A 23,767-nucleotide genomic window follows, 5' to 3' on the forward strand; every position below is an offset into this window, starting at 1 on the left:
CTACTTTCCCCAAATAGCCATCCTCATTAGCTGTATAAATCATACATGTAATTCTAACAGAACTGAGCTGCTAAAAGATTCACTTATTCCTGCACGTCAGGAGTCAGGTGTTGCCTTTTTTGTCCCTGTCTTGGTGGCCGCATTACCATCGCCCTGGGAGAGAAACGCAAACCGTCGTAGGAGAAGCACTGGCTGAGGGACAACTGTCACATACAATCTGAGGAGAAGCAGTGGAGATCAGTCAGGGTCACTCTTTTTCTTTTACAACATTTTTTTGTTGCACTATTTGATGCCGTACTGTCTAGAGCAGGGTCTTAAATTCGCTGAAGTAATGTCTTCTAGGTCTTAAGTCATTTTAAACAGGTCTTAAGTTCCATACCGCTAATGCTCATTGAAATGTTCCCAGAGCGCTTTACAATGTTCTTTTTTTAGTCTGTGGTGTTCTTAGTTAGTGTCTGTTATAGACGCTATCGACAGCGCATTCATTTAAAAAGAGGAACAGAGAACCGCGATCAAGACATTTGTCGATCGGAAAGATGTTTTTTGCCGTCCTTCCTACGGGATTCGGCAAAAGTTCAATTTATCAGCTGGCCCCGATGGTCGCTAAGAAGATGGGGCGCAATGGAAACCCTGCGGTCTTTGTGGTTTCTCCTTTGGTCGCACTCATGGAGGACCAAGTTAAAGAAGCAATCGAAATGGTGCATATGTCACATACTCCGTTGCTCTGATTGGTTGGAGGTCTATCCAATTGAGTGCAGAGGCATTTTCTTTCCAGGTTCGGTTGAAACACGCCTCATAATCGCAGCCCAATGGAGCGGTATCAGACTCATATCCTGACTAGAATCTGAGTATGACGACGTCAGGCTAACAAATGACACCAATATGCAACTTGTATTGCATCCAATCTAGACACCAGTCCTATAATGCCAATGAGAAAACCGGGGAATTGTCTCAGACATTGTTACCGCACTCTGACATCTGACCTTTTTTGTTTGTTAATATAGGTCTTAAATTTCATTCATAATGGTCTTAAAAATGTCTTAAATAGTCTTTAATTTGACTTGGTGAAATGTGTAGAAACCCTGTAGAGTTACAGGGAAGATGGTAATCAGAGAGAAGCTCTCATTAGGGATGGAGGTCAGGAATGAAAGAAAAGAAATATCCAAGGCTGAATGAGATGGTGATTGGAGGATGTACTGAATGTTTAAACATTGCCGAGTGAGTAAAGGAAAAGGTTTGTTGTCTCAATCTTCCTTACTTAGTTTCATGTCGTATCCCCCCACTTCTCTTATTTAGAAACTGACCACATAGGACATATTTGTTGTAGACGAGACTGTGAAATCGACAGCGGGACGCCTTTTCGAGTCTCTACACAGCGTTTTCTTCTGTCAGATTTTGGAGGAAATTTGCTGGATTTATTTATGGCAAGAAAAACCAGGAAAAGAGCACTGTTGTTCCAGCACGAATGGAGCTAAATCTTTTAGAGCATCTGACAACGGCCAATGGAAAAAGAAAATCCAAGAAAATGTCCAACACGTATGTCCTCTAAATAACAGCCAAAGAACAAAGACGAATGCTCGAGAAGCTGCCAATCCTCCGCACAATTTGTTCATACCGAGGTGTCAGAAGTCATTTGGTAGCCTATGATTATTTCAAATTGTATAAACTGCTACATGCAGTGCCTTTAGAATTAGTTTTGATTTTGCAGAGGAGAGAGAGATCTTATGAACTTCAGTTTAGGTAACTTTTGTTTTGTCTTGTCTGTGTTATTGTGTTTTACATATTTTTATACTGATATGAACCTGTGTGTCTGTGTGCCAGAGGATGAAGCAAGGAAAAGGGTGCAAACCGGGCTCAATCCCACCATGGACTGAACACGTGGGATGTGCCCTATACTGCCAAGCCACCAGGATGCCTCTGCTGCATCCCCCCTTTTGTTGTATTTTGCCTGGGGCTTCTTCTCTGGCATCGATCTGCCCGCTTCACTCTCCTGTGGGCATTGCAATTTACCCTACATCCATCCTGTGTTTCTCCTGCAGGCAATTCTGTGTCACATGTTTCAAAGAAGAACCAAATTAACTTGAGTGTAAAACAAAAGCCCTGTGTCTTGCAGTCCTTGAATATCCTTTGCAACTTTTTGGGGATGGAAAGCTGCACACACCGATGAGTTAAAACCATACGTTGGACAGCAGAGATTCATCCTGGGCTCTTATGCCGTTGACTTTGCCGTAGTGTTTTGGTGATTGATGGTGGAGGATCAAACTGTGATCCATATTAAAGCACATGACAGGTTTAGTGCAATAAGCAGCATTTTATAGAGTCTGAACACGGTGATAAAGGACTCCTGAGAGTTGTAAGGGCATGCTGACACGCTAAGCTGGTAAAGCAGGAGGGCACCTTCCATGTTGACCACCCCTACAAAGAAAGCGAGGCCTAAATGGACCTTTATCCTTGTCCCTTTATCCCTCGTGCATGTTCTTTCTTTTTTTCCCCTTTTACCATGGACGTCTCATGACATTCTCTGTCATTCCGCAAACCGCACTAACGAATGCCTTGTTTTTCTGCAAACCACAGACTGCAACTAGACTACAAATATTTGGACCGACAGGATCATAAAGAAAATATGTGCAGACCTGTATTTTCTCTTGTTATAGTTCTTTCTTTCCTTTTATTTCATGAGAAACAGCATTAGTGTGTTCACCAGAGGCCTGTACTACGAGGCGAGATCAACATGTCCTGGATTTCTTTCAGTTACCCGGCTTCAGCTAACCTAACAGCCGCGGTCCCGCATAAGTTGTGTCACGACGCTGGTTATCAACTAGTTCAGTCAACCCGGGGTTTCCCAATCCAGCGGCGCGCGCGTTCACATAAAAGAGGCGGTGTTTGCACAGCACGACCAATCGCAAACATCTACCAGAGCCCCATATTTTACATAAGAAGAGCAAACTATAACTCTACATAAATATGAAGAACACAGACACGGTTTTACAGGCAAAACGCAATACAGTCGCTGCTTCCTAAAACAGGAAGGAAAGCTGGCAAAAAAAAAAAGCCGACGCTGTAGATGCGTAAATGCTTTAGCCTAGTATTTCAGTTGCAGCCCTGGCAGTGGGAAGCCATCGTGAGAGCAAATAAAATATATAAAAACAAAATTCAAACTGATGTGCGCATTGGCAACACACGGCTCAAGAAGCCGAGCCGATATGTAATTCCCTCCCATTACAATCTATATATTTCATAAATATACACATCAGGGAATGCTAACGGGGTTGTCGGTCTCTAAATGTTGTAACTTTTATGTGCGCACCCCTTTCTCCCTCTCTCTCTCTCTCTCTCTCTCTCTCTCTGCGCACCGAGCTCCGCCTGATCTTCTAAGAACGGTGACGCCGTTATCGATCGAGTATTGATTGGTCAGTAGGCGGTGCTTTTACACCGGTTGATCTCTGATCTCCAACTTAACCTGCATACGTTACCACGGCGACTGAACCCGATCACAAGTGATCCACCTTCGTAGTACAGAAAACCCTGGGTTGAACCTGAAGTTAGCTCGTTAACGCCAAATCTCGCTTCGTAGTACAGGCCTCTGTTCTCCAATGTATTTTGTTTCCTGTGAGGTGAAGATTTTACATGATCAGTGTCCTTTATAATCTTGCACGAATGAGGCACTGATGGAGTTAGTGCATAAATCTGTGCCTATATAACTTTTTTTTTTTTTTTTTTTAAACTGCTGAAGTCCAGCCAACATTCAGTACATTTAGTGGAAAGATCAGGATGTTTTTCTTTATCTAACTGGAAATGCTGGGTGAGAAATATAGTCAATTGTATCTTCAAATAATCCTTTCTGGGTGCAGAAAGGTGTTCCTTGCATAAACATGTATGTGCATTATCTACATCTCAGAATTTCGCTTATTTTCCTGAAACTTTTGGAGACTGTGTTGATTCTCAGAGGCTGAATTTACCTCTGCTTCACAGCTGTGACTCTCCACCGGCCCCCCCGCCTGCCTGGCCTCCTGATCTCCGGTTTCAGCACATCCTCAGGATGGGTGCCTCACGTCGCTCGCCTTCCATCTGATCCCTATGCACCCTGACGCTGCTATTAAGCCAGATCCAACCATGCATATGGATCAGTGCTGTTCCTCCTCAGTGTTCCCTTCACTCCTCTGCCTGCTACAAAAAAAAAGGTCAATTAGACTGGCAGATTGTTCTCCCTTCCCAATGAAGATAACGCACATTTGCTTAGAGTCATTGTATGATGAAATGTACTTATTTATAATTAATTTTGCAGCCACTTTCCACCATATCTAGAGGGGATATACTGTACGTGCCCGAGTGAGAATATATTTCTCACTGCACACAATACATTAAACAACAGCTTCACTTCACAGTGGATTCGCTACTCAGTCCACAGAAAGCATGGAATTCAATTTGGCTGTGGAGTCAGTGTGCATACAGCTGTGCAATCTAGTATAGTAGCAGGGATATATAGTAATCTGTGTTAAAGAAACTCCCCTGAGATCGACTCCCCCCTATGATGCTCCTGCAGCTTCTTATAAGCCTTTATAACCTGTAACCGACATGCACAACACATGGACTGTGTGCCTTCATATAACATGCTAGAAACACATACTGCGCAGCAGTGGGGATAATACCCACCATAAGACTCTAAGAGCTGATGAGGTGGCGTGTATGAAATGGTTTTCACAACGAGTTTCCCCCTCTTTCTTTGCTGAACTTTTGCTTTGTTTGTGAGCTTTTTTTCAAAACTTTTATTTTCTACCCTGTGAAATTGCCCATTTGGATGGGGGCCAAATGGCTCAGCATGCCCCAAAGAGAGCTCTGACTCCAACTTCCCATCTGCCAGCAATGCCCCCCCGTGCTCGTGTGCAGAAAGCAAAGCACCAGCTCTGCCATCCCCCCTTTTTTCTCCTATAACCCCTCTGCCTTTCTCACCTGCTTTGCTTTGCTTTCCTTAATGCTCACTGGGACTGTAGTGACGCTGCCATGGTTTCACAACCCAAGCAACCCAATAATTACAGCATGTTTGTATTTTGAATGCATTTAGGCCAAATTACCAACAGCGGTTGCTGCTGAGATGAATTGATTAATAGACTTTATTATAATTAACCCCATGTGCATCTTCATTTTTAGAGCATGACTATTGATTTACCGGCTCACAGTCACTGTGCTCAGCTAAATCAGCAAAAGAAATGGAGATTTTCTCCGTGTTTAAGGAGATTTGCAAAGTGCTGATGAGAGGGAATCCAAGGCTATGTTTAGACGGAAACGATCTGAAGATAAAACGCAAAAGTGGCGTCGCATTCTCACTTTTTTATTCCGCATTTAGACAAGCGTTTTGGGGGGGAAATCTGTGTGCATATAGTGACGCAAAAGTGTGTGAAATTCAATGTAGTATGCACACCAGGCGGCTAGGTGGTAGTGTGCAGCACTGCCACACAACACCACCAAGTGTAACCCTAACCCTTCTACTTCTCTCCCTAGTAACCGCGAAACCAAAACATGGCGAAGCGAACAACAAAAGCTGACGATTTTGTCTGGACAGACGAGGAGGTGGAGTTGTTGCTCCAGACAACCTTAGATTACAAAGCCACAAAGGCACAACAGGGCGTGGACTGGGAGTCCTGCCAGTCAAAATATATAGACATGTGGACCGAATTTCTTCAGCAGTATCCTGTACCTGGAGAGACGTCATATCCACACGAGAAAGTCCGATATCATCAAAGCTAAAAGCCATCCGGACCAAGTACGAGTAATCACTCTATATTTGGATTTATGTAACGAAATATGGGGTTGGGGCGCCAGTCACCACAACAATAGAGGCTGGTGTTGAAACATCAGAAGTGAACGCAGACTTTTGCGTTTTTACCCTTTAGACGGGAACGCGACGGTGCAGCGTTTTTAAGATTTCCACTCTGGAGGGTGGTTTCACTTTTTTGAAAAAAAAACGCCGTCACCGTCTAAACGAAAGGCACATCTGATCAAATATTTTGTCGTTGTCACCCGCGAGCGTTGTCGTGTAAACAGGGCCCAAATAGCTCTTACATCTACAACAGTGTCAAGGCATATAGTTATCTAGATAAACATAGATACAATATGGTTTCATTTAACAGCACCAACTGTCTCAAGTAAATATTATATTTTAAAATGTAAAAAAAGTCTGCAACTTTGAGCTACTTTTAGAGTACTTTAAGTGTAAATTTGAAGTGACATGAGAAGTGTCACTAAAGCCGGATTTGAGCTGTACAGTAAATCCTCTCAGTGGAGAGAATAAAGATCCAGCACATCAAAGATATTATACCCTTTGCTTATTTGAAGAAAAAACACACCTTAAAGGAGAATCCTACAGCACTGCACCTCACATGAAGACAGCTGACTGATGTCGCCTTTTTATGCATCCATGTTCGCCTCCATTTTCAACCTTTTTCCACCTCACATTCAACTCAAATCTGCACTTTAGAGGGAACTTTCTAGATATTTCACTGTCAGGTTTGAAATAACTCTTATTCCTTCCTTGTAAAAAAAGATACGGGTGGAAAAAGGCACAATGGTAATTGTGTGTGGAATTTGTAAAGAAAAAAAAAAAAAACTACTTCCAAGGCCTCTTTATTTAACATTAAGCTTGTGGTGTGATCTCCAAAAAGGGGTGTAATTACAGAAAGATCAAATAGCGCAAAAGCGACTAATGCTAATACCCACTCTCACTCCGGACTGTTATGAGGAAGAGGGGAGAGTAGAGGGATAGGGCCCATTAATAATGAATTCAGTGTCATCATTAAAGCGCCAAATGATTAAAACATATCTCCGGGCTTCAAACACTGCTTTTCTATCCCAGAAAATGCTGCAGTTGTGGATGTGCGAAGCGAGCGAGCCCTTCAGTCTGCTTGTGAATTAAAGTTTAGCTTTTTTTTCTTTCATCTCTTCTTCCCCTCCCCCCCCCCCTTGTTTTGGAGTGTTGAAACACCAAAGCACCAGCATCCCTTTGTGAACAAAAAAAACCCCCACAATGTTACGTAATGTAATGCAACCCATAGATCTGCACAGACCTTTCATAGATATGAACTTCCATGCTAAGCTACGTCAGATTCATCTTTGTTGCATATTTCTGAGTGTTCCCAGTTGTGTGCCCATGCAAAAGAATAGAATAGAATGCCTTTTATGTCTCTATACACATGTACAATGAGATTAAAAGCTACTCCTTTTCCAGTGCCAATATATACGTAAAAAATAGGGGGGGGTAAGGTGCACAATTAAGACACTATATACATATGAAAAAATAAGTATTGTCTTATATACAGTGTGGGTTATTGCACATTATTTTAATATCGCCCAATAGTGGTGATCATATTCAATGAATAATAGGTATTGGACAATGAGAGTAATGATATTGCACAGTATACAGATATTTCACAGTAATGGAATTGCACAGTATCACAGAACCACAATGGCATGCAGCCTGATGTTGCTCAGTGTCTCCTCTGAAGAAACAGACAAGATAACACAGAAAGGCGCGTCTTGTTAAAAAAAAAGTGACATTCATTGAGATGCAGATGCACGTTGGGATGCCATGTCTGACTCCACAGTTTATTTTCTCATCTCTTTATTTTCAATTTCCCTTTTTTTCCCCTCACTCTTGCACCCAGAAGTCATTGTAATGCCATGTCCGTGCTCACTTACATCAGTGTTGTGCTGTCGGCACTGTGCTGCCGTTGGTGCTTTTTTGTTTAAATCCTTTGACGTGTCGACCCAGGGGGCTTCGGGTTTGTCTCCATTAGTGGCTGTGGCATGTCTGGAAGGAGTGCAAAATGATCTCTAATGGAATGGTAATAGTCCCCCAGGGCAGTGTGTCTGCTGCCCTGTGCACCGTTCTTTGATGCTAGGGTTCACTTTCACTAGCTGACGCAAGCCGACCCTGGCTAACTGAGCTACCCACACACCTGGCGGAACCCCCAGTGCGCAGTTATGGCCCTTACTCCGTAATACTCAGCAGATGAAAAGGCTCCTCCTGAAACTCTCCAATCGCCCAACTCCTCAATCCTGTTAAATGTCCAGTCATGTCTTGAGGGAGTTAGCATGGGTTAGCTAGGAAGGACGGTCCTAATAATGTCAACAACTTACAATGGTGTGCCGAGATAAGTTCAGTCAGCTGATACAGAGTGAGTCGTCACTCCCCAGCAAGCATACACCAAGCTCAGCAGCAGAGACTGGGGAGTGACGCATAAGAATGGATATCTGTCGCAACAAAGTGGGGGCAGCACATTCAAACTGTTTCCCTGAATTATCTCAAAACCTATGATTTCACCATGTCATGCTCCAAACCAATTATAAGGTTTATGATGAGGGCCAGAAGGTCAGGATGTGGAAGTTATAGCAAAGGGAGTAGTTCTGCCTGAAAAGCTTATTTCAAGACAAAGAGTCTCAACCTAAATGGCCTTTAAGCTGCGGGAAGCACAATAAAAAAATAAATATGAAGTAGAGTGAGACCTCTCCCAGCAGCTCTCCCTCCCCCACTGCACGGGCATGCAGCGGCTTCATAGAGTAACATTTCTGAGCACGAATGGCCTTTCCTGGTTCGGATGTCGATACCGTGGCTTCGGCCTCTGGTCGAGCAAACGAGCCGGGGTTCATGCTAAGCTAAAAGCTAACCCCTGCAGAACAGCCGATGGGAACGCTGTCTCTCTCTGAAATGACTTGTGATTGGCCAAAGTCTCCCATGACGGCTAGATTTAAAGCCTAAATTCAGAGCCAAGAAGTAGTCGCAGAAGTCTAAGTTTCTCTCAGACCACTTAAGTTACAGAATGCTGAAAGATTTTTATGATTTATTTGCACAATGACTTCAAAAATAAGCTGCCTACACATTTTTTGAAGAATTGAATTTGCACTATTTCGAAACAGGCTGCTCAAATATTAAATAAAGTGATTCTTGACTATATCCTAAATGTGGGTATACAGAAAGTGACAAAAAATGCCAAGAAATAAGTCACTGAAAAGATATCAAATATAGTGACTGAATGTTATAATTGCACTGTGAATAGTTGAAGTCAGACACCCTTAACAATTGTACTCCACATTGTCTATTTTCAAAACAACCAGTCTAATATTGCTCAAACTATCCCATTTCTGTTCAGAGTAAAAGTGGTGGTTGGTGAGGCTGAATGAGTCAGCATTTCCACTTACTAGTCCTTGGAAATCCCACCTAATCAAACCAAATAGCAGTGACTTAGCTCATTAGAGCTGAACCCTTTTTTGGGAGATTAGAATTACTTGTGACCGGACTCTTGTGTTCCCCTCTTTAAATGATTTGAACCACAAGATGTAAGTGCCATTTTGGTGTTAAAGAGAGCAAAACTTCAACTTTTGTAATTCAGGACAACACCCAACCAGCCTCTGATAACAGGACATCACTCTCTTCTTGATCTAAGGATGATACTGTCTTTCTCTACAGATTGGGGTCACATGAGGTTATTAAACCCTTCTTAAAAACCTGTAAAAAAACCCACATTTGATAACCCAAAACCTGCACTGTCATCAAGCTAAAAACAAGCCTGTCTTTGGTTTATACTCCTGACGATGGGAGGTTTTCATTTGACGGTAATTATATTCAAAGCGCCTGCTTGTTTGTCTCGCCACGAGGCACATACTACCCTCCTGACATTGCAACATATTTTTATGGAGAAATGAATGGTGTATGCGTTGCACTGTGTTTGTGTGTGTGTGTGTGTGTGTGTGTGCAATTTTTGTCTGCAATCTCTGCCAGGCGTCTCCGAGCTGCTTGACTTTGGCGAGTTTGAATGACATTTCTAAGGTCTTCTCATTTCCATTATTTTTTTAAGTGCCCTGCCTTAGTCCGAGCCCGTCTTGAGAGCTGCTGTGTAACATCCTCTTCAAACTGCGAATCCATTAGAGTGTTGATCGTGGATTTGTCTCTCTGTCCGCTGCGTCTGTGGAAGAAGTCACATAAGCTAAAGGTAGAGTCTGGAAAAGGGAGGAGTGGAGCTGGACTGGCTCACAAAACCTCACACTACATATACCGTAGAACCAGATGGAGGCAATTTTCTGGTCATGGTTGATTTGCTGGTGTGCGCGTGTGTGCGTGTCCGTGTCGGTGTGTCCCAAATTACCCAAGTGGAGGGATGAGTGCTGCAGCTCTGTGCCAGAAAATGACAAATTACCCATTTAGCCCATTGTAGGTGTCACTTTTAATGTAGAGGGTTAGCTCTTTTTTCGACACTTCTTAAGCATTTTGCTCCATGAAAATACGTAATGAGTGTGATTTGAATTACAAAATGCATGCAATACGAGCAGTGTTTGTGTGTATATGCTTGTGCACTGTTGGTTTTCGAGCACACACACATTAAAAGGAACCTTTTTTTTAGGGGGTTCCTGGCTCAAGAGTGGACATTTTAATAATAGCCCACATTTCAAGTTATGTGCTCCTCAACAGTTTTATTGTCATAGTGCCCTCTAAATTTTATTTTGATGACAATTGTACCAAAACACTATTTCCAGCACAATAGCACAGCATACTGTCAAGGTAACTCCACTGTAAAACAACCTATCACTCCTGTCTAGAAAAACAACCTGGGGGCAGCAATTCTGGAGTTGTTTGTACTTTGAGACTGTACCTGGCAATTTATTTGATGACGGAGTTGCTTGACCTCTGGGTCACTGAGACTATTAAAAGCCCAGTATGAAACTTCAACAACAACTGGATTGGTAAAAGTGGCGTTTTTGAGCTGGTGATTTTATTTGACAAAACATAGAATTGTAACTGCTTGTAAACTATGTTTTGATGTTACTTTTTAACAAATAATGGTAACAGTTTACACACACACACACACACACACACACACACACACACACACACACACCAATGTTGGTCATTACCATTCGTTGTCATGATTAGTATTCAGCGGCGCTCTCATCTCTTTGGCTGGCTCTTTTGTTTGCCTGCGCTGATTGGAGGGGCTCTGGTTAATTTAGATGCAGGGAAGCGGTGACAGAAGAGGGCTTATTAGGGCTGTGAGCCCATCCCGCCTTAAGTGCAGAGTCTCCAGGTCCATTTTCATTTGCCTCCATTATTGAATTTGCTGGCTTCTCATTCGCCCTAAATGCATTTTGTGTCACCTCTAAAAAAATAAATAAAATAAAATAAAAATCGGCCTCCCCCCAGAGGTACTGTGACACTCGGATGGGAGACTGAGATTATGATAGTAAAGAACAAGACAGGCAAAAGTTTAGTTTGAAGCCTTTTTTTTTCTTTTTTTTTTTATTAGATCTGAGCAAAATGTCTATGAAAGTTCTCCTAATCATGATTGTTGTGTAACCTGTGGGTGTACTTTGGTAAGAGAAGGAAAGGGAGAGAGGGAGTGATCATGTCTGTGTGTGTGTGTTTATAAAGACAGAGAGGGAGCGTGACAGACGGGTGGAGGAAAAGAAGAAGAGTGATGGCAGGGATTCATTTAGCATCAATTGAAGCTTCAGAGGCAAAAAAAAATAATAGAAAAGAAAATGAATGTCATTCCAGCCTCCACCTTTTTTAGCTGCCTTCTTCAGCACCTACACAGCTTCCATAATCGCCTAATGTGAAGCATTTTTCATAAGGATTCATCGCAAAACAATATCATTCGAGACTGTGGAATTTAATCAGGGGCTTTAAAACACAATTACGGTTATCGGGGAGGACACGGCGGCAGCGCTTCGGCTTGTGGGAGGGGGGAGGAGCAGCGGTGAAGATGGAGGGGACCTCCCCCGCACTGTCTGCGCCCTAGCGCTCCTCTCCCATTTGTCACCGAGCACAATATCTCTTTGGCTGGCAGTGCTAATAATGGAGAAGTGGGGAAACGGGACTCTGGAGACCCACCTCCGCTTTGCCGTGAAGATCAGATAAGTTCTCCTCAAGTCAGAGGCCCCCGAGCCACTGCGGATTTGCTTGTAAGGATTGTATCATTTATAAAACGCAGCACACCCATTTGACAGCTTTTTAGATGTGTGAATAATGCAGCTCTTTATAAAATGTGCAACCGCAGGAGTAAGATGTTCCCCCTGCTGGAACGAACCGCCACGTTACCCACTTTGCACTCTGAAAAGTTCATTTCATTTTGGTCACTCGTACCACCAAACCCCGTTTGCTGATGCTTTCCTTTCTTTTCTTTTTTTTGCGTGCCTCGAGGCAAACTAGTCGCTGTTTTCTGTCTCTATTATCTTGGTGATCTGCAGCCATTTATCTACCAGCGGCTTGTTTGCAGGCTGGAGACTAAACATTTATTCATGGGATTTAACAAGTCGCTTTCACTTAAGCAGCTACTTTCTCAACAGACTGTTTTTTCTCCTTTTTTTTTTTTTTAGAGTAAACATGCTTGGAGGCACTGTACAGTGGAGTGCTTCACATTTACACACAGAGGGTTTCTTACAAGACCGACTGCTTGTTATTTCAGTCAAGTCATTTTGTTTACCTCAAATCGTGAGCTTTCTTAGTCTTACCGTAAATTGGCTGAGGAAAAAAATCCACAACTTTTGTTGTAATTCCGGACCCTGACACAACCATAGCTCCAATGAAGCATCTCATTCATGCGAAAACAAACTTCCTCTCTTTATTCAGACTTCAGAATTAAGTCTTTTTTTTAAGGACATCTCTTTGTCATTCAAGAGAGTATACTATGGCCATTCCAGCCATAAGATGAAAGAGACTTTAACATGAGTATAGGGAACTGAATGCTTTATTGTTTCCCCCAGTTCGACTGTTCCAGTTGCCTCGTGTGTGTGTGTGTGTGTGTGTGTGTGTGTGTGTGTGTGTGTGTGAAGTTCAAAGTGAAAACCTTGAGATGAATGCCGGTTGGCTGAGAGCAAGGCATTTCCTGTTGATGGACCCGTTTTTGTTTATGTCCACCAATTTTTTGTGGTCACTCTGTCTCATTCTGTCTCTAAGAACAGTCATTTCTATAGATGGTTACCCGAAAAAACATCATTATTATAATCTACCTTTCCACAGCATTAGAACAACACCATGGTCATGCCATACAGTACTCACCGCTCAGTTGCTCTGAGTGTCCTTTTTTTAAACAAAAATACTACTTTCACATACTAATTAAATTCCATTTGGTTAAGTCTTTTTGTGTCGGTGTAGAACAATTGTCAGTGAAACTCAACCCTTTCTGCAGATATTTCACATTAAAAGCCTCAAACGGCTCCGATTTCCACCTTTTTACCTGGCTGAGAGGCCTATGTGCTAGAAGACTAAAATACCTTCAAGTATAAGAGCATGTGAAGAGCGTACAAAGATGTTTTACACTGTCGCTAATTACTGGTCTGCCTGTGTATGAAAAGAGTACAGAAATTGTAGTTTTGTGGAAGCTCTTTTATGTATTCACATTTAAAAAAGACTACCAGGAAAGGTTTATGCTCTTTGAGCCACTAAAAGGCTTTTAAAACATGAGCAGGAGGTTATGCGATTTATTGACAGCAGCTTAACACCGACAGAAACCATGCAGAGTAGAAATGATGAATGTAGAGTAGAATGAATGCATGTACATTATCCTAAATGTATCCATAACAGCCTAACGCAGAGGAAGTGTTGAGTTTGTATTAAGAGCGGCAAAAGCAAATAACAATGGAAGCAGATCAAAAAACAGTTAATATGATACAATATACTTAACAGGGAAATTAGATGTAAAGGCCAGTCTCTAATACTAGCTTGGCTTAAGTAAAGCCAAAATCTCTCTGCATTTGAGGTGAATAACGTAAATAGTTGAGTTTAAGAATTTATTACATATACAGTATGCATGCGTATTAGGCCTGGCAAACTTGATTCCTTTTAAGGATTCGGCTTATTCTGAGTCACTCACTAAACTGATCCGGGTCGTGCGAGTCACTTGAGTCAGTATTGCTAAATCGCCAAGGAAACTCAGTCCTACTGCGAGCTTGCAATGTTTCGGACTGTCTGCTCGACCTAATTGCATTTTAACATACTGCATTTATACACCAAACGTACAGTAGGCCTAGCTAGGCTACGTGCAGAACATGTATGTTATTTCAGATATTATTTCAGATGTGAAAGAATGGCTTTTGTTGTGGATTTGCTTTACTCTGAGCTCGAGGAGAGACTTCACTTGCTCGTCTGCTAGTGACAAAATGTGATATTGCGATATCGATTATGAATATTGCAATATCAATATTAATTTCGATATTTTTAAACATATGTAAAATTACAAAGGTTATGGGAAAACGCATCAAAATAGATTCACAAAAAGTTTTCTTACAACACGAGGTTTATTTCAACTGACGGTCATATTGGACTGGTACAACATGAATAAATGAATCAGCACCATGTCTACAGAACAGGACATGTTTTACTGGTTGTACAGTATAAAATGTATAAATAAAATCACGTAGTGGACCATGTGCAGGTGGCACGGTAACTGGCCAATGAAACATGATCATTACAGCGTTTCAAAGCGGGCTCTAAATCAAACACAACTAAGCCACACAGCCAACGGACGGGACGCGGCGCTCCACAAAATAAACAAAATATTGCATACTTATCGCAACACTTTCGATATATTGCGATAACGATATTGAGTCAATATATCTTGCACCCCTATCGTCTGCTACAGATCCACTCATAGCTGGCAGATTCTCGCGATTAACTGACTCACGCGAGAACTCATGAGTCATCGACAACTCATGAGTTCCATAGTCTGCGAGCTTCCGGCTCTGAGTCTGCGGGTCGGGAAGTTCCTATAACCTGTCTCTCTGTTCACTCAGTCGCTTGAGTTGACTTGTGGAGTTGTGGTTGCTTACGAAATTGTAAGTTATAAAGCTTTTGGCAGCTAAGATGGCTAGGACTAGTAGTAACTAATGTTGCAAGAGGTTTGTGTGTGGCGCTGTTGTCATTTTAGATTGAATTGTAGTAGGACTCAACTGATCCGAGTTAATGATACTAGAGACTCGCGACTCATGAGTTAATTTAAAGAGTCGGGTTTAATGTCGGGTTTAATGTTATGTTTAATGTGTATGTATAAAGAAGACCTCTTAATGACATTGTTAATGGCACTTCATTTGATCTGCCTGGAAATCTATGACGATGGTGCATCAACTTCCCTTTTTTTGGAAACAATAAATTGTTCAAAAAATGCCAAGAAAATGTGCTTCCATTGGGGCTCTCTGCATTTTCTCTCCCAAGCTCTGAGTGATTAATTGGCATTTAAGAGGTAAAGCCTCGGCTTAGCTCTCAAGCTCTGCCTACAAATGTGAGGCTTTTTCGATCTGATACAGCAAAGCTCCAAGATGCTTTTTGCTGTTGGACAGGAGTTGTTTATCACAGGGATTTTGTATGTCTGTGTGCTGCATTTTACATGTTCACCTATAAGAATTTTAGCTGACTAAATGTGCAGTTTGTCTGCCGGCTTTTTGCATGATCATCTAAGGGCGTTCCTGTGCTTGTACTATATGTGTGCGTTTTTAAGTGTGTGTGTGGGGCTAAAAAAAAAAGAGGGATCATCTCGATTTCTCTGTTCTCCGTGCTCAGCAAGTCGGCCCATCACCGGAGTGAGAAAGTATTTATTTATTATATTATTTGGTGCGGGAGGGGATGGGTGGGTCTGAGGGGTGGATGCGGGGTGGAGGACGACGAGGATGGAGAGATGATCCTAATAAAAAAGAGCAGAGTGGCTGTCCCGAATGCACTCTGCTTGAGTTGTGTGATTCGTTACACACCCGCCCCCGAGACGAGGCGATAACGGCAAACTCATGGACTCATCAGTCGAGGACGGATCACTATTACGGCCTTATTCATCAGCATAATTAGGAAGAGAAAGAGATGTGGGACAAGTGGCTAGCAGCACTGATGAAAGCTCATCAGCAGGCTCCCTATAGAGCTATGGCCACTGATTGGTGCTGGAGCCATCATTGCCTAGAAACTACTTCAAACTAGGGGCTCTTCGCTCTGCTGAATGACAGCAAAATGTACTTAATTGGCTTGCAAAGGCAACTTGGCACAGTGATCATTTTTACTTCCTTAACAATCTGTACACCGATTGGTCTGATCTCTATTTTGAGTGCGTGCGATGCACAGTACATACAATAAATATTCCCAGGATATATCTTGTACCACATTGCCTCTCCGAACCTTGAGCTCTTAAAGGCCACTCCTGCCATAATCAGTGGCTTTCATTTCTTTTTATAGCTCTGCATAATCATTCAAGGGTCACCGGATTAATGTCAGGGCACTCTGACTCCCTCTCCCTCTTCGCCCTTATAACTATTTGGTGCTTCTTATCTCAACGATATAGTAATTAAAGCCTATGTTTGCCCTTCTGTTTATTCTATGGATGAAAGTAGCAGCTAAGTGCAACATGTGAAATATATATGCACACATATGGTGTAAAAAGGTTACTTCCTTTTCCTGTTCCCTATCATTATCAGGTTTCCTCAAGTGTTCAGACGTTCATTTCAGACCAGTGCTTTTCCTTTTAAATAGTTAATTTATCAACTTTAATGGCAGCATACAAGACTGTTTCAGTTGTTAGGGTACTGTTGTGTTAATTTGTGTTAATTTATTTGTGTACTAAAAAGTTATAATTGGTAAACCATCAGAATTAATGCTGATAGATCATTATTTAACAATGATAAAGATACAATGTTGCAATCACCCAGTCCTGACGTACAGTTAAAAAGTCATGGATAATATTTTTTTTATTTTTGGCCAGACGAACTGTACTCTGGTTGTAAGCTAAACCAGTGGTTTCTAAGCTATGTAGCTCGTGACCCATTAAAACATATCAATGTCTACATGAGACCCTTTGTCATTGGAAGCATGGTCTACCATTTGTGACCAAACAGTGACTTACTTTTCATTTGTTCCATTTAAATGGTACATTTCTTTTACATTAGCCAATAGTTTAAAGTCTGTAAAAAATAGACACAGCATTGTGTCGCAGACGTTTGTACGGGCTGTACCCTTTATCTGCGTTGTTGTTGTTTAATGATGAACAGGTGGGGATCTTGCCGATTCAAAGCTGTGATTGGCTGGAAAATAGTTATACTTGTAGTCAAGTTGATTTGCTTGTGTGTTCATACCTTAAAGTTGCAGTAGGTAAGACTTATAAAACTAACTTTCTGTCATATTTGCTGAAACTGACCCTATGTTCCAGTAGAACTACATGAAGCAGGTTTTTTTATTTAAAAAAAGATCTGGCTCCTCTGGCACCACCTACAGCCTGTAGTGTGATTTGTAAAAATCCACAGCTCCCTGTTCAGATGCACCAATCAGGGCCAGGGGGGGTGTCTAACTGCATGTCAATCACTGCCCACGCACAGGCATTCATTCTCCCTTGTGGGGGGAGGGGCGTAGGAGACCGTTTTGGGCTTTAGCAGAAAGGGGGGAGGGACTGAGAAGTTGTCGATGTTCACATTTTTTGGCTAAGTCCTGAATCTTCGCAATCCTACATACAGCACCTTTAATATGTCAACAGTACCAGTATGTTAAGCTTTGTATGGCATATCTACTTTGTATCATATCTTTGTTTAGCATTGTGTAGTCTTTTTTATGCTTGCCCTTATTTAACTCACCCCTCTTCTTTATAAGCAAATGGTACGTTCCAGTTTAGGTGAGGCCTATGGGTAAGGCTGAAATGGTAAAATGCTGTAATGTAAATGGTTTGTTATGGAGAGGAGGGGGTAGCTTGTTGTAAGTATCTGGGTTTTATTTGTTGTTTAGTTTTAAATTGTTTACATTGCATTTCTTTTTTTAGCAATAAAGCCTCCTATTTTTGCAGGATGCCTTGTTACATTATTCAACATCCCTTTTGAAGTTTTACAGTGTCAAATCACTTGCACCACCCTTTATATGGCGTGTTGGTCAAGATTTGGGCATTAACAGGACTGGATGATGTTGACAAAATACATAAAATAAAGTTCATTGATTTATTTAAATGTATATGATAAACAACTCCCAGTCATCTCCTCCTCTGGTGATCACCTCGTATCCTACTACACCGTTTCACATCATATCTAATCTCTGATTCAACATGACACTTCAACTTTCGCTTGGTGAGATTTCTTTTTTCAATTTGTGTCACTGCCAAGAGTGATGTAGTAAAAAAACGCTCCACCAGAAAGATTCTTGAACCAAACATGACCTGAGCATATGGCAGCCGAGCTCTCAGCAGCCGCATGTACACATAAAATGAAATTGCTGGGAACTGTGTCACCCAGCAAAGCACCTGGCAAAACTCACTATCAAAGGGCAAGACGGGAGCTTTCTTTTTGTGTGCTACAAAGTTCATTAAAACATATTTCCATCTGTCGTGCAGTAATGGAAAGAACCAATGAGGAGCAAGGCACTGTGATGAGATCAGTGGTAACTTAACAGGTTAGGTCTTCTGCAGCTCTTCTTCTCTTTGGTTAACAGGGACTAAATTAACAACAAGAACTGCTACAGCAAAGCTCCTCATGGCAATGCAGAACTACTTCAAGCACACACATTATCTTTGTCATTATCATATAAAATCTCCCACCAACCAGCAACCTTGCACAACCACAAATAAATCACATTCTTACATTGTAGTGCAAAAGTTAAACAGAAGTACCTCCTATATTTAATGTTCCATCTGCCGTTCCATTCATCTCTTCAGTGGAGCGAAATGTTTATGCATATACGTATTTTATGTACCGCATGATTTATGGGTTAGGGTCTGTCTCCATTGCACGTTGTAGCATTTAATTTTTATTAATAATTTTGTCAACTAAAGACTTTCTAGCGATATTTTTCTTTTTTTTCATTTCTACTTAGGTATTTTTAGTTTTATGTGCAAATTGAAAATGTGTGTGAAAACAGGTACGAGGACGAGAAGCACTTAGTAACTAGTGAGAAAACAAGCTTATACTGCATTGGACTATTGAAATAACACTCAAAAACTAAAACATGACTTCATCTTGCCCAAAACCTGTTAGTCTGGCTAGCATTAGTGCATTAGTTTGACTTCATGAATAAGATGTATTGCATTTTACATCTGTTACACACGTCTCCCCTCCCAAAGTTTACACTCTCAGCAGACTTTCTTGAAGTCCATATGAAACCTGAGCTGCTTCTCATGTCGCTTTAATTGCCTCCCCGACTCCTCCACTTGCCTCCCTTCATCACGTCTTAGTCCCTCCTACCGAGGAGGCACGGGAGAGACGCGAGGAAATCATGGGAGGAGAGCGGAAACGAGCAAATGTGTTGTAGATGGACGATACGTCCTTTCGTCTGAAGTGTCACATGAATTCGTCAGCTGTATGGGCGGAATTAGCAACTCCTTCGCCTCGCCTATAGCTCCCCGATGATCCCTCCTCAGTGCTCGCTCCTCGGCCCTCGGGGCAGAAGTAAGAGCTTTGAGACGACCTTCACAGAGGAGGGACAGAACAGCTTCCGGTTCAGCTGAGGACCGAGAAGCTATCAAATAAGGGACATGAGATGCAGCCCTGCACAATGGCCCTTCTAAACCAGTTAACGTCTACGCTCTTGCGAGGCATTAGTTTCGACCAATCATAAACAACAAATACAGTGAATACACCGCATCCCGTAAAGCAAAGGAAAGATGATCAGAAGCCTTGTTCTTAGAGCTGCATCTCAAAGAGGACATTCCCTCCTTCAGTACCTGCAAAAGTTGATTTATATGAAAGAAAATGGTTACTTTGAATACGTTTTTAATCGTAATTCATTGTTTTAGCCTTAGCAGTAACCTCTGTTCCTCTCCTTTCATGTTCTCCCCATATCTCCCTCTCCTACTGCCCTCTCTTATGTTTCACCCCTCCACCCCCTCCTCCCTTTGCTCTGATGCAGGACAATAGCTTTTATGACTACCTCGTATTTCACAGCCATGAGGATGGTGTGGGGGATAGGGCGGAGGGAGGGTTGTGGTGGCGGATGGTCGGCTGTAGATCTCCCGACCTGATGGAAAGATCGAAGCGTGGAGGTGGGGGTACTCAAGAGGAGCGGAAAGGAAGTATGGGTGGTGGTGGCGGCAGCGGCGCAGGACTGTCGCGCGTTAATGAATGACCACGCCATGCAGGCTTGTCATCCCACTGGAAGAGTTAGTGCCCTTACCTGGATGGACAGCAGAGGTGGCAATTTGTCTCTCAGCGAGCCGATGGGGTCTGGACACAAGCACTTAAAAGAGCATTTGGGACAGTGCTAGGCGGGTGGAACAGAGAGACGGCTCCCCCATAAAACAGCCAAATGGATTGCTATCTGTCATACCTTCGAATGTAGAAATTATGACCTCAAAAAAAGTTATGAAAAATGTTTGCTGTCTTATTTTGTCATTATTATACTGTAAGTTTCAAATTCTAGAAAGCTAACTATGAATGGACTGTATTTACATAGCTTCTTTCTAGTCTTAAATTCTACTCAAAGCGCTTTTACATAGTCCAGGAACCATTCACACACATTCATACACTGTGGCCGAGGCTGGCGTACAAGGTCCCACCTGCTCATCAGATAAACATTCACACTCATTTACACACCGATGGCGCAGCATCGGGAGAAATTTGGGATTCAGTTTCCTGCCCAAGGACACTTCGACATTGTACTACAGGGCCAGGGATCGAACCACTTCCGACTGGTAGGCGACCGCTCTTACGACCTGAGCCACAGCCGCCCCTAAGCCCCTAAAGCTCAGGGCCCTATCTTGCACCCGGCCCAACGCATCTTTGTTAGTGTAAGACCGACGCAGTTGTCAATTTCCTGTCCAGCGCCCACGTCGTTTAAATAGCAAATGCACCTGCGCCCATCTGTGCGCCCATGGGCGTGCTGGTCTTACAGGGAGGTGTGTTCAGGTGAATTCTTGCCATATTGCTATCTTGAGGCAGCGGGAAGTGATCGCGCCATTGACCGACAAAAACCTGATCTAAAGTCAATAACGCAGTATTTCATTATTATTTTAGCATTAGTTAAAAATGTGCCTAGGCTCATGCACAGCGTGCGCACACTATGCTTGTTACACACACACAGGGAAGCGCAGCAGCACACAAACACGCAAGAGATTACAAATAAAAATATTACGGTGCAAATCCGCCATCATAGTAGCAGTCCGCCAAGCTACAAACGCGCCTGGTTTTTAAAGGGAATGGGAGATGACACTCTGATTGGTCTATTGCATGTTACGCCCAAAACACACCTATGAATTAATGAAGACACTAAGTACAACCCTTTTGAACCACGCGCCCGGTGCACGGACCCTTTTTTCCGCCGTCAAACTAGCAAAAGTGGATTTCCAGCTAGTGTTGCATTCTTCCAGTCAGGTGTAGTAAGAGTTAATTGCTGAGCAAAGGAGAGCTGTGTGTTCCCACTTGACCTTTTCGGGGTTTTTCTTACTGTGCTAACTAAGTTGTGTACAAAACGGCTGTTTGTTGAGGAATCTTTTGAGGAGTGAAGTGACACTTCATAGTTGTGAGGGCAACAACAAAGCCCTGTATCTTGCTAAAGTGACTCAAGGGAAACCAGATTATAATCCAGTGCTGGGTTAAAGGAGAAAAAGAAATTCACATAAATAAATCTAGGTTTACCGTATTCAGTATATTGGTACAGTACATTTAATGTCAGAAATCCCTTGAACCTGGGATGTTGCTTGGGTTATGCTTATTTCGTTAGTATTTTTAAACGACATGCTGACAGTGCGGTTATTTGACTAAAGCACAGCCTGTCTCTTTTTTTTCACCCACCATCCAAGAATGTAAAACACCCCCTGATAAATCGTCCATTGTGACGGGAACATGATTACATGAAGTCGCGGCTGTAGGCCATTCAGCGGGCAGACGGAGCGCCATGTCACCTCTAAGAGGGCTTTGAATAAATGTCCCCGTCTCTACCAAGGCCCACTTCCTTAATCAGGGTGTCGGATGGTAATGATTAGCTTCCTGCGTGTGCTTCTCCGCCGCTGGATCATCCGCATAACTCATACACTGTTAATAATCTGCCCGGGGAGATAATACCCTTCTTTACCTCTAGATAATCCAGCCCTGATCTGAACCACATTGTTACTTTTTTTTAAATTAAATTAAATTTATTATGACAAGTACTTTCATGGAATCCGGCACTACTTTATATTCAAGGAGAAAGGGATGCAATGTGATTGTATCTAAATCCCTCAACTGGGTTAAATAATACAGTCAGATGGTGTCCCAGAGAGAAAGAGACACTGATGGGGGCTGTTGTTTCTCTTCTGCCACGGGTCACGGCTTGGGAGGAGAGGGGGGGAGATTACTGCAGCATCATTTCATTCTGTGTCCATATCGAAAACCTGGATTAGTAACAGGGAGGGATTAGAATGTATTATCATACTCCATGCGCAGGCATCTGTTAAGGTCACTGGTCCTTGAAAAGAAACATATTTTTGCTATTAAGTGAATGCTGGATGAGGACTCTGTGTGTCGGCTCTCACTTTGATGGAGGGACGCAGAGAACGTCCATAGAGCTGTGATCCCTTCTTTTCTCTGAAGTCCGTTTGACGATTTTGGGCCTGTTGTGAGCCCAATGAAAAATAATAATGGAACAATCACAAAAAAAATGAAGCATCTTTCAAAATGCTTTTTTTTTTTTTACTTTTACAACCAGAATGAATGAAAATGAAAAAGATGTACTGTGAATACATCTGCTCTCTACCTATAGCATTATTCCCTCTGAGAGAAACGTCACACCGGTCTTCATTTACAAAGCACTTATTTCATGAACAGTATCCCTCAATTAGGATTTGAGAAAAGCTATGTATCTGCTCCAGTTTACTAATTCCGTTTTAATTAACACAACAAGTATCTGGTGTCTTTCAGTGACATTCAAACTCATTAACTCGGTCTAACTCTCAAGCTCAATGAAGTCATTTAATAGTCAATAAATAATTAGGAATTTCCACCGCTGTACAGTTTGGAGTTCTTCTCAAAAGCAAGGCTGTTTTTTTTTTTGGTTTTTTTGTTTACATCATAAAAATCCATTTACTTATTTGTTGTGGAGTAGTTTTTTTATGAAACATCATTGTCTTTGGACACGGAATTGGATTACTTTGTTCATTTGTCAATAGCATTTATCTTCATGCTCAGATGCACTTCAGGGAACACCTTATGCAGCGCGGTACTTTGAGACAAAGGAGCGATGGGACTTAACCTTGAGTTCCATCCCAAGTATTGATTTTCTGCCATTGTGTACATGTACTATATATCCATGACTATGTGCCTATTTCTTTCTTCCTCCATCTTTTCTTTTGTCTCCCTTTGCAGAGATCCTGAATGGGGGTGTTTACGTTGACCAGAACAAATTTCTGTGCCATGCGGACACCATCCATTGGCGAGACATTATCAAGAACCCTCAGGCTGAGCTGCTGGTGGTACCATCCAACAACAGCAACCTTGGATGTGAGTATGTGGGTGGAAACCAGTGGAACCAGTATCTTTGGATGAAAATCAAAAAAAAAAAAAAAAAAAAGTTAATCTTCTGAAGGCAGACCACATGCCAACATACTGCAGAAGTACACACACTTACCCCACCGGCAGTCATGCCCAATCCCTTTTTTTATTCATTCCGTTTTCCTGGCGGTCATTTGGAAGCGAAATCACATAGTGTTAGATCAACATGTGAACCTTTCCATTGTAGTGGTATGGTAGCAGCTCTGCAGCGAGGCCCATGGAGCTGCTGTCTGCTATGCTCTTTTTAAATCTCAGTGAATCTGACAGCTGGTTTGAAGCTGTCCGCTTCCCCTGGTGCCCCCCTCTTCGTGGTCCC

At 42.3% G+C, this 23,767-nt stretch overlaps 1 protein-coding gene across 1 annotated transcript in view; it reads left to right on the forward strand.

Annotated features, from left to right (window-relative positions):
- Positions 1–23,767, forward strand: part of LOC144512999 (receptor tyrosine-protein kinase erbB-4-like) — a 252,836-nt gene that overhangs the window by 153,713 nt on the left and 75,356 nt on the right. The window contains exon 4 of the mRNA XM_078244041.1: positions 23,266–23,400. Coding sequence (XP_078100167.1) covers positions 23,266–23,400 — 135 coding nt within the window. The remainder of the gene's footprint in view (positions 1–23,265; positions 23,401–23,767) is intronic.

This window comes from Sander vitreus, chromosome 24 (assembly GCF_031162955.1).
Source record: "Sander vitreus isolate 19-12246 chromosome 24, sanVit1, whole genome shotgun sequence".
NCBI classification, from domain to species: Eukaryota; Metazoa; Chordata; class Actinopteri; order Perciformes; family Percidae; genus Sander; species Sander vitreus.